The sequence below is a fragment of the Knufia obscura genome, assembly GCF_036327395.1.
Source record: "Knufia obscura strain CCFEE 5817 isolate CBS 148926 chromosome Unknown scaffold_19, whole genome shotgun sequence".
NCBI lineage: Eukaryota > Fungi > Ascomycota > Eurotiomycetes > Chaetothyriales > Trichomeriaceae > Knufia > Knufia obscura.
The window spans coordinates 309,243-325,188 of NW_027042705.1; the positions used below are offsets into that span (position 1 = coordinate 309,243).

Below are 15,946 nucleotides of genomic sequence, written 5' to 3' on the forward strand. Positions count from 1 at the left end.
CTTCAATCTCGCCAATTTCGCAGCCTAGCGGAGACGCACGCCTCATATATGGGATTCCAATGGCGACAACGCAACGACACAGTCGATGACGATGTAAAAGAGGTTTGCCGTCTTCGAGTACCGTGGCCGCATAGTCCCTGCTAGTCTTTGCTTGGCATGCTTGTCAGACATGGTTGTTCACCCGCCCATCCCCTCCTGGTTAGCAAAGTCCGGGGCAGTAACCAACAAGCGTGCCTCGCTACTAGTACGAGTGAATCTGTGGAGGCTCTCCATATCTGGAATCCACATTGCTCGCCTACGCCAATTAAATCAAGATTAACAGCACAGATCGAATTACCGAAGAACGTGCAGGACAGTCGAGACTCGCTTGACTTCAATTGTCAACACGAGGTCACCTACGCGTCTGGCCTAAGGCCTGTCCTAGAATCACACATGGCCTCGTACTTTCGACTCTCCAATTAGGCTGAAGTGCCCCCGGAAACGTTCTGCCCTAAAGTGTCTAAGAGCGCGGCTGGGGTCCTGTGCATCTTCCGAATCCGAGCTATAACATAACCCGTTCAATTCCAGATCGTGATTACCCCGGACGTCCTTGACCTCGATCCTTCTTCTACCATTCACACAGTCATCAACGCTAGTGAACACGCTATGGCTGACATCAACGCTGCTGAGAAGCAGCAAAGTCACACTGTCCACTCATCAAGTTCGGATCTGGCTCATGGCGAGAAAACAGGAATTGCACATGAAGAAACTGCGCATGAGGCTGCGAGCAGAGGTCATCTTGCCACAGACAAGTGAGTCGCTGCGCTATAGGGCAATTCTGCATTTGCTAACAACCCGCAGATATGGCAAAGCTATCCTACACTTTGACCCTGTTGCCGAGCGACGACTAAGGTGGAAGATTGATCTGTATATCGTTCCTACTGTATCTTTGCTCTACCTTTTCTGCTTCATCGATCGAGCCAACATCGGTAAGTGTGTCCTTGACTGGTAACGACTTGCCTTCTGACTTTTGCTCAGGTAATGCTAGGTTGGCTGGGTTAGAGAAGGACTTGAGCCTGAAAGGCTTCGACTACAATATCTTGCTTTCGATTTTCTACATCTCGTACATCGTGTTCGAAATTCCTTGCAACATGGCCTGCAAATGGATTGGACCCGGTTGGTTCATTCCAGCTATCTCCTTGGGCTTCGGCATTGCGTCTCTCGGAACAGCCTTTGTCGACCATCTCAGCAGCGCTTGCGGCGTACGATTTGTCCTTGGTATCTTCGAAGCCGGCATGCTGCCAGGAATTGCATACTACATGAGTAGGTGGTACCGCCGATCAGAGTTGACCTTTCGGTTATCGCTATACATCGTCATGGCGCCGCTCGCAGGCGCATTTGGTGGACTTCTAGCATCCGGCATCCTTACGCTCGATAGTGTCGGCTCAGTCAAGCGATGGCGCATGATATTCCTGATCGAGGGTGTCATCACAATCGGTCTCAGTATCATTGCTTTCTTCACCCTCACCGACAGGCCCGAAACGGCACGCTGGCTAACCCAAGAAGAGAAAGATCTCGCGATTGCCCGAGTCAAGTCAGAGCGCGTCGGTCAATCCACCGTCCTTGATGGCATTGACACCAAGAAAACCCTCCGTGGCATTTTCTCGCCTGTCACTCTGATCGTCTCATTCATCTTCCTTCTCAACAACATCACCGTACAAGGTAAGCAATCGCGCCCACCTTCCTCGATCAACCACCAGCTAACACTTCTCTAGGTCTCGCCTTCTTCGCCCCAACAATCGTCAAAACAATCTACCCCAAAGCCACCGTCGTCTCCCAACAACTCCATACCGTCCCACCCTACGTCGTCGGCGCTTTCTTCACCGTTCTCTTCCCCTTCCTCTCATGGCGATTCGACCGCCGCAATATCTTCTTCATCATCGGCGCACCTCTCATAATGATCGGCTACATCATGTTCCTCGCCACCACGGAGAACGATCCCCAGACCAGATACGGCGCCACCTTCATCATCACCTCCGGCGCATTCGCCTTTGGGGCGCTCACTAACGCACAGGTCTCCGCGAACCTTGTCTCGGATACCGCGCGTGCAGCAGGCATTGGCATGAATGTAATGAGTGGCAATGTGGGCGGCCTCATATCGACGTGGTCGTTCTTGCCGTCGGATGGTCCGAATTACCCCATCGGCAATGGCCTGAACCTGGCGACTAGCTCGACGATCTTGATCTCGAGTATCATCTTGTTGTTCTACATGAAGTGGGATAACAAAAAGAGGGATAAGATTGATGTGGATGCGAAACTGGCCGGTATGAGTCAGAAGCAGATTGAGGATCTGGATTGGAAGCATCCGGGTTTTAGATGGAACTCTTAGGTCTGGATCAAATGCTGGTGGAGACCAGGTATATCTGTGAGGTGAGAAACGGAAGGGGTGCATGCGATCGAGGCCGTCATGTTTTAATTGTGTGTAGGTTGCAGCACTGAGAGACATGTATATGTATAGTCCTGATACAATGAGTGGCAAATGTCAGATTCGTTTGACCCATGACACGAGAAACCTTACGCTCAGCTCACGCCATCTGATTTGGCAGGTCCCGCTCCCGATTCTCTGCCTCGATGACCGCGTCTTCCCCGTACTGCTCGGACGAAGACCCTCTAGCGATGGGTATAATTTGTAGCCTGCATCTGATCAGCTCTACTTATACTCCTACTTACTTAGCCCTTTACTATAGCGGCAACGCATAGAGTAGTCGGTCAGCCGTCCCTATCGACGACTAGGCGCTACTCCCTTCCCAGCTATATACGAGCGCGGGCTCAACAACGCTATCACGTGGCTCTGATTCTTTAGAGGTATCTGCGCAACACCAGCGGTACGCCGATTCAGTTGTGTCTGCCGTGCTATCTGAAGCAAAATGCACACTCCTGTCCGGACTTCCAGACCATTGCGGTAGGCTTTAATTTCGAGCCTTGCCTGCAAAAATCATCCAGGATGTCTCGAGAGTACATCAGACATTCGGCAGTCGCTCTTTCGAATATCACAACCATCCTAAGAATATCGAAGATCCAATCACAGCTTGTTTTATTTGGATCGAAACAATGGACTCTCCAGGAAGCCGGCTGTGTACATGAAATTCAAGTTATACTTCGCAAAGTCGAAGGAGTTGAGCAAGGTTGGCTCGTTGGGGATTGCTGTTTGTTCTGGCTTGACTGAGTGACACCTGATGTCAACTAGGTTAGCTAGAATAGTAACGAGTCGTAAATCTTTGTGCTATTCGTGTGATATTCTTCCCATTATCACTGTGGTGCTTGATATGGTCTCAGGAAACGCCTCGTCAGCCGCACTCAACCCGACAGGAATTGAACCCACGAACGAGTAAAAAGATAAACTCCGCGACGCACAGACGAGTTGTATCTTTAGGGGATTTGAACCCTGAACAAGGCATGCCGTACTTCTTCCACTTGGCATTAGATCTGATATTCATCGCTTCATGAGGGCTGAGACACGCCTCGTACCAATCCACATGGCAAGATTAATGTATTCCTCCTGAAGGAAGCAGGTTCACTCATTCGTGACCACAAATTCTGGCACTTGCAATATGAACATTTCGATTTCCCCCGTAGAAGTTCCCTTCACTTCGTTAGCCGCAAACGTGATTGTTATTCCTTGTCACTAAGCTAGCATTGCCACTTAACATTGTCAACAGATATTGTCACTCGTTACCAACAACAACATGATATTCTGCGTTTTGAAATAGTCTCACCTGTGCATGCCTTTTGCGCAATTATTCTTTGCAGATCTAACCACCATTCGATTGACTCTTCACCTCTGGATATGATGGACTCAAGCAATGGACCCCGTCACTCGGACAAATATGTCTCGCTCTATGGCCCATGTCCACGAAATCCAGGCGAAGACGACTTCAAAGTCGCGCCAACATCTACTGAAAGCGCTCGCCCAGGTACACCAATGCTCGTGCAAGGCACGCAAGGGATGGTAAGTCCGATGAAGTCGTCTTGATATGTGTGGTCGTCTAAAGCTGACACCTGCGAGACTGGGCCTAGCAGGCTTGAGAAGCGTGAAAAACGCAACCAAATCAGAGCGACCGCACACGCAGAATATTCGCTTGCTGAAAAGTTACACGAGCTCGACTTCTCCGAGTACGTCTTGACCTTCATCCGAAGGCTCCAGTACCCATGCTGACATCTTCCAGATTCCAAGCCAGTACACCCAGGGGCCGATCACTCATTCTTGAGATTCAAGAGGCTACTAAAGTCACCGTCGCTGCGGAGCAGACCGCTGCTTTGCGTCAGGTAGAGCTAGTACCCGAGATGACACAACAAGCCTCCACACCAATCCTGGAGAACGAGAACAAACTCATGCAGCAAATGGCACAGGCCGGACTCAAACAACTTGCGGAGGACAATGTGACAAAAGCTCAGGAGAAGATGAAGGACAAAAGAACGAAACTTGAGGGACTGCGAGAACAACTTCGAGCGCTCGTCAGAAGCGGAAGTGAGCCATTCGAGGGTCTAGCTATGTTGGTTGACGACATGGGACTTGCTTGAGAGACGCGTTAATGAGCTCCGAGGGTCTTCAGATAGTATCGTTACGTCTTAGCATAGCTGTAAGAGAATTCATGGGGTTGAGGTCGGATTTGAGTCGAAGTGAGACCGCGACTCTGCTTTCGCGAGGTCACGTGGGCAGATATTTGAGCTTACCAACCGGCGTTCCATTTCCTTCATCCAACCTTCGAAGCCATGCTCGAATTTTGGATGCACGTCTTCAACGCATCAAAGTGAGCCCTTTGTTCCTGTCCTACAGTTACACTCTCATGCCCACAAATGCAGGTACGAAAGTCGTGAAGCGTTTCCAGATGGTTGGTGACCAACGTTGTGGTCGGAAACCGTTGCCGCCGATCAACAGGTTTCACACGTCACGACGCGAAACACGTCTGAAGTGCTTGCATCAGACTCCGTGCAGTGAGATCGCGATTCTGATCAAAGGGTTCTTCTGAAAGCTCCATTCACGGAGAAAAGCTTACTACTTAGGCTCACTGATGATGTCTTTGATTTGCTCGTGCCTGACGTCGGTTACGCATCGGGACTAGCTCAGATCTGAGCTGAGATGAAGAGAAGACAGCTGGGCCGGTCGGTCGCATTGCCAAGACGATACGTCCAGGCATCTAAAAACCTTTAAAAGGACTAGTTTAGGCATTTACGTTATACTATTTATAGTCTAGCGCGCGTTAGTACTACGCATAGTTTAAAATAACTTTTTAAGCGCTTATTACTTCTTTCTTAATTAGTTACCGTAATTATATAAGTCTACTTTATAATCCTTATTAACGCATCTTCTAATCGCTAAATTAAGTATATTCTATACTATTATTATTAAATTTAGCTTTAAAAATACCCTTTTAACGACCTATAGTATATATTAACCTAAGAAACCTATCTTATAAGCGCTTTTAAAGGCCTTTATAGCTACTTTTAACTATACTCTATAAGAGTTTTAGTACTCTATACGCTATAGAAAAGCTTTAGAAGTCCTTTCCATCGTTTACTTACTATATAAAAAGCTAAATAAAAGAGATTATAAAGACCTTTAAGAGCGCTTATTAAGATATAAAAAATATAAAATTACTTTATAAGTACTTTTAGAAAAGAGAATAACTAATAAAGTACTTTAAAGGGCTTTATAAATATACCGATATATACCTCTATAACTACAGCTACGAGCTAGGCTTTATCTTTAATAAGAGTAAGTTCTTTAAAAGTCCTTATTAGTAGTTAGAAGTACTTATAAAGGCCTTTAAATATAACTAATAAGATTTACGGTTTATACCTTAATAAATTAAACTATTCTAAGTATAAATAAGTTCTTCTAAAGTACTTTATATATTAAAAAGAACTTATAAAGTACTTTAGTAACTATAAAGGTTAGCGTTAAGGACTCTAAGTATATATAGTCGTTTACTTAAATCGCGAGTAAGTACTTTAAAAGGTATTTTAACGTATTAAAAGGACTTATAAAGTACTTTAGCTAGGTTATTAAAGGTTTAGCTAAAGATAAACTAAAGTCCGATTAATTATAAGTAAAAAGAGCCTAAAAGGCTTTTAGAAGTACTTATAAAGTCCTTTATAGCCCTCTTACTAAGAAGACTATCCTCTATACCCCTAAAAAGCGTAAGTAAGTTATTCTAAAGTATTTATAAAGGCCTTTTTAATAACCTTAGATTAATTACTATTTTCTTTAACTCCGAAGAGAAGGAGAAAAAAGAGATATTAACGTAAAAGAAGTACTTTAAGAGTTCTTTTTAAGCACTAATAAAGAACTTAGTAAGAAGAAAGCTATACTATAATCTTAATAAAAGTAAGTAAAAAGGACTTCTAATAGCGTAAGAAGTACTTATAAAGGCCTTTTAAACCTATACTTAAAGTGAATATCTTAACCGTTAAAGACGTCTTTTAAAAGTAAATTGAATATACTTTAAAAGCACTTTTACTATACGAAAAGTACTTATAAAGTCCTTTAGTACCCGATAATAAGATAGAGATAATAATAAAGATAAGTATAGTATTAGTAGCTAATAGATCTAAAAGATTTAAAAAAGGTCTTTAAAAGTTTACTTAGATAAAGTAATAATCTATAGTTAGTATTAAAAGTACTTTAAAAGTACTTATAAAAAGTCTACTTAAGTTAAGTAGTATATAATATAATATAATAAAGTACTTAGAAAGTACTTTTAGAGTATTATAAAGTACTTTAAAAGTACTTTATAAAAGCCTACTTATATAAAGTAGTAATATAATATAAATATTTTATACTTAATAATTTTTTAGTTCTTATAAAGTTCTTTTAATATAGTATTATAAGGTAATATAAGACTTAGGTTATTATTAAGCTTTAATAATAAAATATAATATTATTATTAATAGTAATATCTCTTTCTTATATAAAATAGTACTCTTAGAAGTAATAGTTATTTTATATATTATATAACTTATTAAATTAAATACTTATTAACTTTAGTATTTTAAAGCTCTTTTACTATTACCTTAGTAATTTATATTAAATAAAGCTAGAATTTATAAGGTAATATAAATACTTTAAAATAGTATTAGCTAGTATCTAATAGATTATTTATTAAGATTATTAAGCTTAATTACTTTAAAATTCCTTTACTATTAATTTTAATACTATACTTAGATTAGTATTATTTTTAATTTAGGCTTATATATATATCTTTTAGCTATATACTTTATAGTTTATATATATTTATCTAAATTCTATATATTATAAGTTACTTTCGTTATAAACTTCTCTTTATTCTTATTTTAATTTACTAATTTATTAATTTTATATTAAATAGTTTATTAATACTAATATTAATATATATATAACTAATATAACTCAAAAGCTATATTACTAAAAGTAAGAATAATAAATACTATAATTATAATTAAGTAATCTTTACTATAAGGTGATTAAAATTAGAAGATAGTAGAACTAAGGCCTTTAAAAGATCTTCTTATTATATATTTACTTAGTAACTATAATACCTTCTTTATAAACCTTTCCTTCGCGTTTCGTTCTTAAGCTAAAAGGAATTAGTAAAGGCTTACTCTTTCTTAAGGTCTTATTAAGGCCTTATAACTCTAACTTACTATTAGTCTTCTCTTTCTTTCTCTTACTTAAATCTTATAGTACTATATCTTAAGTTTATATTATATTAAATAAGTACTTAATTAGATCTTAGTATTATAATCTTATTTTTAAGATAATATTTAACTATTTTATATCTTAAAAAGGCTTTAGTAAGAGCTTTAAGTATACTTCTTTATAGTATACTACCTAATTATCTCTTATTCTCTAAAGAGATATAAACGATTCTTATATTTTCTTAAATACTTATTAGTATAATATATACTATATTTTATAAAACTTACTTTCTTAGAGTTATTTAATTTAAAAGGTTTTTATATAAGGCCTTAGTAAGGCCTTAAGTTATCTTTTTCCTTACCTATTATATAGCTATTTTTAGGAATAATATATTTTTAATAATTATTAGCTATCTTATTATTAATATCTAGTTATATATAGCTTAGTATTTTTTAAAGAACTTAATAAAAGCGATTATTTATTAATTTTAATATAGTTAATTAAAGCTTTATAGTCTAAAAGTCTTTTAGAAATCTTAGTAAGGCTTTCTTAGAGCGAGAGTAATCTATAATCTACCTTTAAGGTTTTAGACTTTAACTCTACTTATTAGTACTTTAGAAGCTTTAGTATTAATAACTTAATATATAAGAAAATACTTATAACTCTAAATTAAAAGTACTTTAGTTACTTATATTAAAACTATTACTAGAATCCGAGCTATAAATAGTTTAAAAAAGCTTCTAAAGTCCTTCTTTTTACTAAACTTACTTAAGGTTTATATTAGTACTATTCTTAGAGGGTCTTTATTAGTACTTACTCTCTTACCTAAATAGTTTTTATTAATTTAGTTTTACTAATTAGTAAATAAAGATATACTTATTAAAAGTACTTATCGTTATTTTATACTTATAGTAGAAAGTTCTTTTAGATCTTTAGTCTCTTTATAATTACTTTAGAGAATATCTTTTATAAAAGATAAAGTACTTATAAAGACCTTTTCTTTATACTTATATACTTCTTTTTATTTATTAAAACTCTTATTAAGGTATTATATAATACCTTTTAATATTATTAAATCGCCTAAGTTATAGTATATTACTCTTTCCTAGTTAATAGAGGCGGGCTAAACTATATACTAAAAGTATTAAAAAAAGCTTCTTTATCTTTATTTTTTAATCTATAAGAGAAATAGCTTCTAAATAATAAATAGCTTTAGTATATTATTAATATCCTTTCTTATAAAAAATTTTTTTTAAGGTTTTAGTTTTAACTATAAATCTTTTTTAAGAGCTAGCTAAAAGATATTAGTAATATAGAACTAAAAGACTTACTAAGGCTTTTAAAAGCTCTTTTAAGATACTTATACCTACTCTATATAGCTCTTATTCTTAAGTATTTCTACTATATTATAGAGTAAGTATAAGCTGAAGACCTTTATAAGTACTTTCTAAGTTATAATTTAAATAATATATATAGTATAATAGTATTATCTTAAAACGTAGTACTAGTAAACTAATAACTATATTTATTTAAGCTAGTAAGGCTTTAAGACCTAATAAATATTAGTATATATTCTTAAAGATCTTTAAAAAGTCTAAAGAAGGCTTTTTCTAGTTATATAAAATAAATATATTACCGTTATTCTCCTTTTCTAAAATTTTAACTTTCTTTAAAGAAAGTACTTTATCCTTTATAAAAAATTTAGAATTATTACTACTAGAGATAAAATTAATATTACTAGGAATCTAAGTAGTATTTATTTTATTATTATCTTATAGAATAGTACTTGAAAAGGCTTTTAAAAGGCCTTCTTTCTCTCTAAGTACTTTTCTAATAAGCTTTTTAAAGTGCGAAGAGTTTTAACTAGTATCCTCTTTTATATTTAGCTAGCTATAACTAGTAAGTCTTTATAAAGGCCTTTAAAAGTTCTTTTAATCTTTATAGTTAAGATAGCGCGAATTCAATTTAACTAGTATACTTAATAAGTACTTTTAGAATTAGAATCTAAATAATACTATTATAGTGTTACGGTTTAATGCACGACTAGGTGCACGGCTAGGCGCACGACCAGGCATACGACCAGATAGACACTAGGGCACACGCCAGGACACACATCAGGGCATGCGCCAGAAGTAGAATCAGCTAGTAGGCTGAAACCAGAATCGGACAAGGACGAAAACAGTTTAGGACACGAAAGGATAAGTGAAGAAGCACGTAATATCCCAAAAGGGATCTAAGGTTACTAAGGTTCCTAAGGTTCGACCTTAGACAACCTTAGGCACCTTAGATAACCCTAAAGAAGGTATAGGACAGGAGTATATAGCAACGACTCTCTTCCGTATAGTTTCTATAGCTTTATAGTTAACCTAAGTTATACTAGAACCCTACCTATACATAACTCGACCTTATATTAAATACTTATTAGCCTAACATCCCACTTAGCTTACTTAAGTAGAACTACAGAGGTTCCACTTATACTATTACTGGTTACGTAGAAACACCGGCCTTATAACATTTTAACTACCATACTCACTAAGTGCGATAGTCTATAAGTACAGGTAGCCCCATCAAGTTTACTCAAAGAGAGCCCAGCAGCAGACCATAATCACCAACAGGAATAACGGACAGCTTTCAATCATTAAACGTATCATTACTAAGAATATCTTCAACAGGATCAAACAGTAGGTCCAACGCCTCCGTTACTAACCTCGCGTTATCAGGAACCAAGAACGGTGAATTAAAGATCAAGGAACCTAAACCCTTTAATAGGGATCCTATAAGCTTCAAAGGCTTCAAACAGCAGGTTAGAGTGTGCCTTCGATTTTTAACCCTTTAGGAGCAGGAGAACAAGGTCCTCTAGGTCACAAATTATCTGCGAGATAGAGCCCGGAAGTGGCTTAAGCCATATCTAAACGACTTCTTAAACCACCCTAATAAGAACGACCGAAAGCCACGAACTAACGAGCTCTTCGGGAACGTTAGAATACTCCTTAAGGACATAGAAAAGTTATACGGTGGCGTTAATAAGCTTAAGAAAGCCGAACGATAAATACACAGCCTTAGACAGACTAGAGCTATCGCTACCTACACTACTGAGTTTTAGTAGATTACTAGACGACTAGAATAGGACGAATCCGCACTGGTAGCTAAGTACTACTTCGGACTTAAGGACTTCATTAAAGATAAGATTTCAGAGCGTAAGGATAAACCTAACGGGCTTAACGGACTTATCGAGGTCGCTATAAAGATCGACTCCCGCGCTTAGGAAAGGAAGATAGAGAAGTCGCGAAATATAGGGTACTCCGAAAAGAGGTTTATAAGCAAAGGGGGTAATAAGCAATTCTATTAACGGGACCCCGATACTATAGATTAGTAGGCTAATCAGGCAATTAAGTTTAATAAACGGCTAGGAAAAAAGAGGATATTCGCGCTATAATAAAAGAAGTTTATACTAAAGAAAAGAACTATAACGGATACGTAATAAAAGCGATACCGTAACAGCGAATACCTCTAGTGTGGAAAGAAAGGACACTACGCCTAAGAGTATCGAAATTCGGGGAAACAAGTTAATATAGCCGAGAAACAACCTGTATAAGAGAAAACCTCTAAAAGAGATAGGAATACCTCACTCAACGAGCAAAACGAGGAACTCGATATAAGCGACACTCGATACCCGGAGCATAGCTATATATCGTAGACTACCTACTACGAGAATAACTATTATATCTATAAGAGCGATAAAGATGGCTCTAAATAGTATCTAAAGAAACCGCGCAAGGCAAAGAAGCCTATACGATAAGCTAATATACACGAAGCAACAATCCCTATAAAAAGAGATCCCCGGGTAATTAGCTACAACGAAGAAGGAACCACTTATAAGACATAGCATTAGAGACAAGAGATAATAGATAAAGCGGCTACTTACGGTACGACGCTCACTAACGTAATCCACGACCCAAATAGACTACGACAGACTACGCCTATACTCATGTTCCTCAGACACGATACTTCGCAAGCTACAGAAAAGAAATTACCTATACGACAGGCTAATACGCATAAGAGGGTAAATAACAGCGTATAAGACCCCAGCGTCGTGCGATACGATGAGGAGAACGACTGTCTAATTTTAGAAACACGATACTAGAAACAAGTTAAGAGTAAATATAAAGCCGAATAGAACGGTACCGAGATCGGTTAGCTCATTCACGATCCCATAGGGCCACGAAGACACAAGGTAATATAGATAGTCCTAGATACAGACATAAAAACCTTAGAGAAATACAAGGAACTACTTAAACGCAAATACGGACCCAGTATCGAACACGAAATCTAAAAATACCAAGAAAAGCTTAAAACCGAAGATTACTCGTCTAGTAAAGACGAGGTTAGCAAAATAATCAATGAACATACGGAATATATAGAGAAATTAGCTAAAGAAGTCAAATAATAAGCTAATCAATCAAGAAAACGAGACCCTCCACAAACATCCACGATTCTATAGGATAACAAGTAGATCATTATATAGACTAATTAATAGGTATATATAAGTTATATAACGTTTAAGAAAAGGATACTAGGGGTATACCGTTATAAGAAACCGTAGATAAAGGTTTACGCACTAAAGGCACCTTATAAGTAAACCTATAACTGTATCAAGCTAAACATCCGTAGAGAAGCCGTAGTACAGGGGGGACCCGATAACGGAAAAACGATGGCTCGATATTCGCTCGTAAAGCTACGTTTACTACCATATACCGACAAGACACCGAGACCAGCTATAACATCGGAATATCCCGAGTTAGAATATTCCTCTTCGGAAGCAGAGACTTTAGATAAAGAGAAGGATACGACCATAACGATTATAGGACGGCACGTTAACAGAATAGTAATCCGGACCAACCAATAGTTCCAGGATTAGTACACGGATCTAAACTGTAAGCAAGAGGCTCAGCACCGACACAAGTACTTTAACCCCAATGGCCTATAGAGAGGGGAATATACCGAGAGTATATAGAGTATCTGTTACTCCAAGGACTACAGGAAGGCAATAAATACTCCTGGTCCCTATATACACCAGACATACATAGTACAGAACAAACAGACTATACCGCTATCCTACTTTAAACGTCTACCACGCCAGGACACACCTAAGGTAGAACGGTACACTAAAGGATTAAACGCAATCAACGAAGCAATATCGAACTTTGAACTAGACAGTACATTAAAAAACGATAAGGCCGTTGTAAGCCGAGACAACTAGCGACGAGGCCGCAGAGAGTCTGTAACCTAACAGCTAAGGAGAAGAACCTTAAGCTAATCGAGGTTACCGCACGCATAAATAGAAAGACCGTTAGGGTAATAGTAGATACGGGAGCCAATATAAGCTTAGTATCCTAAAGCTTTATTACTCGATGCCTACGGGGCACAAGGAAAGAAAAGCATAAGCTATACTTACTAAAAGGAATGAATCAGAACTACAGCAAGGTATCTAAGGAAATTCGAATAGCTCAAGTACAACATTAGGATAGGTATTATCTTATAGACCTAGATATTATTAAGAACCTTAATACAGAATATATATTAAAACTAGATTAGCTAGACTAAATAGGATTCCTAATTAACCCCTTAAGAAGATAATTAATAGATTAATCACAGTTCGAATTCAAACAATATATAATAGTAGTCTAGGCGAGGCCGCTTTACCGTGATACAACTACTGAGAAATAGGTAAATCGGATAGCTAAGATAAACGATTAGAAACAAAAAATAGAATAAGCGCTAAACGAACCAGAGATACCTTATAAGTACTAAGACTACAAGGATCTATTCAAGGATAATAAAACACGAACCGCTTTACTAAAACACTAACCGTGGGACCACGAAATACTATTAGTTAAAGAAAAGAACCCGACTAAAGAACGTATCTATCCTCTATTATAAGTATAAGAGATAGAGCTATAAAAGTACATCGATAAGAATATAAAGAAAGGATTTATCTAACCGTTGAAATCACCGGCTAGATACCCGATTCTCTTTATACTAAAGAAAGATAGATCTCTTCGACTATACGTTAATTACCGAAAACTTAACGAGATCACTATTAAGAATAGTTACCCCTTACCGTTAATATCTAAGTTACAGGACCGACTCTAAGGAGCTAAATAGTTTACGGCCTTAGACCTTCGCGGAGCATATAACCTAATTCGTATAAAGGAAGGTGAAGAATAAAAGACCGCTTTTAGCACTTACTATAGACTCTATAAGTACTAAGTAATACCTTTTAGCCTTACTAACACGCCTATATTATATTAAGCACTCATTAACGAAGCTCTACACAAAGGACTTAATATCTTCGTAATAGCTTACTTAGATAATATACTAGTATTCTCTAAGACGAGGGAAGAACATATTAAGTATATTTAATAGGTTATAAAACGACTTTAGGAAAGAGAGCTAAAGCTTAAGCTAGAGAAATATAAGTTCTTTAAACACGAAGTTCCGTTCCTAGGATCTATCGTTAGCGACTATGGTGTTAGACCGAACCCAGCGAAAGTATAGTCTATACTGAATTAGCCCGAACTAAAAAATATTAAGAAAGTACAGAGTTTCCTTAGGCTAGCTAACTACTATCGACGATTCATTAAAGGATTCTTACGAATCGCTTCACTACTATCAGCATTAACAAAGAAGGGACTATAATTCACTATAGGAACCGAAGCACGAGCTGCTTTTAAATAACTAAAAGAGCTATTTACTAAAGCACCTATACTAGTCTACTTTAATCCAGAAAAGAGAATAGTCATTAAGACCGATACCTTAGGATTTACTATCGCTGTAGTTATTAGTTAACCGAATAATAAGGGAAAGATGCGACCAGTCGCATACTACTCTAGGAAGATATCACCCGCTAAGACTAATTACGAGATTCACGATATAGAGTTACTCGCGATCGTCGAAGCAATACGTAAATAGGGAGTGTACTTAAAAGGATCTAAATACCCTATTAACGTGTATTTAGACCACTTAAATTTAACCTATTAGACTTCGTTTAAAAAACTAGGTAAACGATAAATTAGATAAGCCGAAACAATAGCACTATACAAATTCAAGATCCACTACGTTAAAGGAACAGAGAACGCTAGAGTAGACGCTCTTAGCCGAAGACCTAACTACGCTAAAGGCAAGAAAAAGACGATTAAATTCTAACTCTTTAAGCCAGAAGGCAATACACTAGTATATACCCAACCACAGGTTAATTAAATAGAAAAAGTCAATGATATTCTAACGGAACAGAAGGAAAAGATCATTAGAGCACACCATAACAATCAAACCGCAGGACATTTCGGAGTTAATAAAACAACTAAGCTAATCACTCGAAATTAGACCTAGCTAGGATTAAACAAAGATATCAAGAACTACATCGGTTAATATAACGTATATACAAGAACGAAGGCGTTTAGACATAAGCCGTATAGGAAACTTCAGGCTTTAGAACCACCTTCAGGTGCATAGAAAGAAGTTATAATAGACTTTATTAGACCGCTACCGATATCTAAGGACCCAGCCACTAAACAAAAATACAATATAATCTACGTAATCATAGACCGACTCACTAAATACGCTTACTTTATTCCGATTATAGACACCATAAAAGCGGAAGAACTTACGTATATATTTATAAGATATATACTAGCGTCTTATAGGATACTATCTAAATTAGTAACGGACCGCGATAAGCTCTTTAGATCTAAGTTCTAGTAATCGCTAATGGACTAGCTAGGAAGCAAAAATAAAATATCAACTGCATTTTACCCCTAGACTAACGGCTAAACGGAGCGAACTAACTAGACTCTAGAACAATATTTACGAGCTTATATTAATCATAAGTAAGACGATTAAGTAGAATTACTACCTTTAGCGTAGGTTTCTTATAACAACTCTAAAGTTACTACTAGAATCTCACTATTCTATATAAACTATAGGTTCTACCTAAACATTTAGTAAGAACCGTTAAATCTTCGTCCTATAGCTTAGAAAGTAACGGTAAAGGTCGCCAAACTTAGGGACCTATATCGGGAATTGTTAGTAGAACTTACGTTTCTAGCTAAAAGAATGGCCAGGTTTACGAATAAAGGAAGATCTAAGGGACCAGACTTCAAAGAGGGGGGTACAGCCTACCTTTTACGACGTAACATCAAAACAAAACGACTAAGCGGTAAACTCGACTTTAAGAAACTTAGACCATTTAAAATCGAAAAGAAACTAGGACTAGTCACATACAAATTAAGA

The 15,946-nt window shown here is 37.3% G+C and overlaps 2 protein-coding genes across 2 annotated transcripts; both read left to right on the forward strand.

The window, feature by feature from the left end:
- Window positions 1–645: 645 nt before the first annotated feature.
- PMZ80_010701 (uncharacterized protein) lies at window positions 646–2,368 on the forward strand (the record flags this gene model as incomplete). Its single annotated transcript, XM_064879089.1, has 4 exons — window positions 646–791; window positions 841–968; window positions 1,018–1,701; window positions 1,755–2,368. The coding sequence occupies 4 exons, from the start codon at window positions 646–648 to the stop codon at window positions 2,366–2,368; spliced, it is 1,572 nt and encodes a 523-aa protein (XP_064725250.1).
- Window positions 2,369–3,829: 1,461 nt separating this feature from the next.
- PMZ80_010702 (uncharacterized protein) lies at window positions 3,830–4,560 on the forward strand (the record flags this gene model as incomplete). Its single annotated transcript, XM_064879090.1, has 3 exons — window positions 3,830–3,988; window positions 4,046–4,152; window positions 4,206–4,560. 3 exons carry the CDS (start codon window positions 3,830–3,832, stop codon window positions 4,558–4,560), a joined length of 621 nt encoding a protein of 206 aa, XP_064725251.1.
- Between the last annotated feature and the right edge of the window lie 11,386 nt (window positions 4,561–15,946).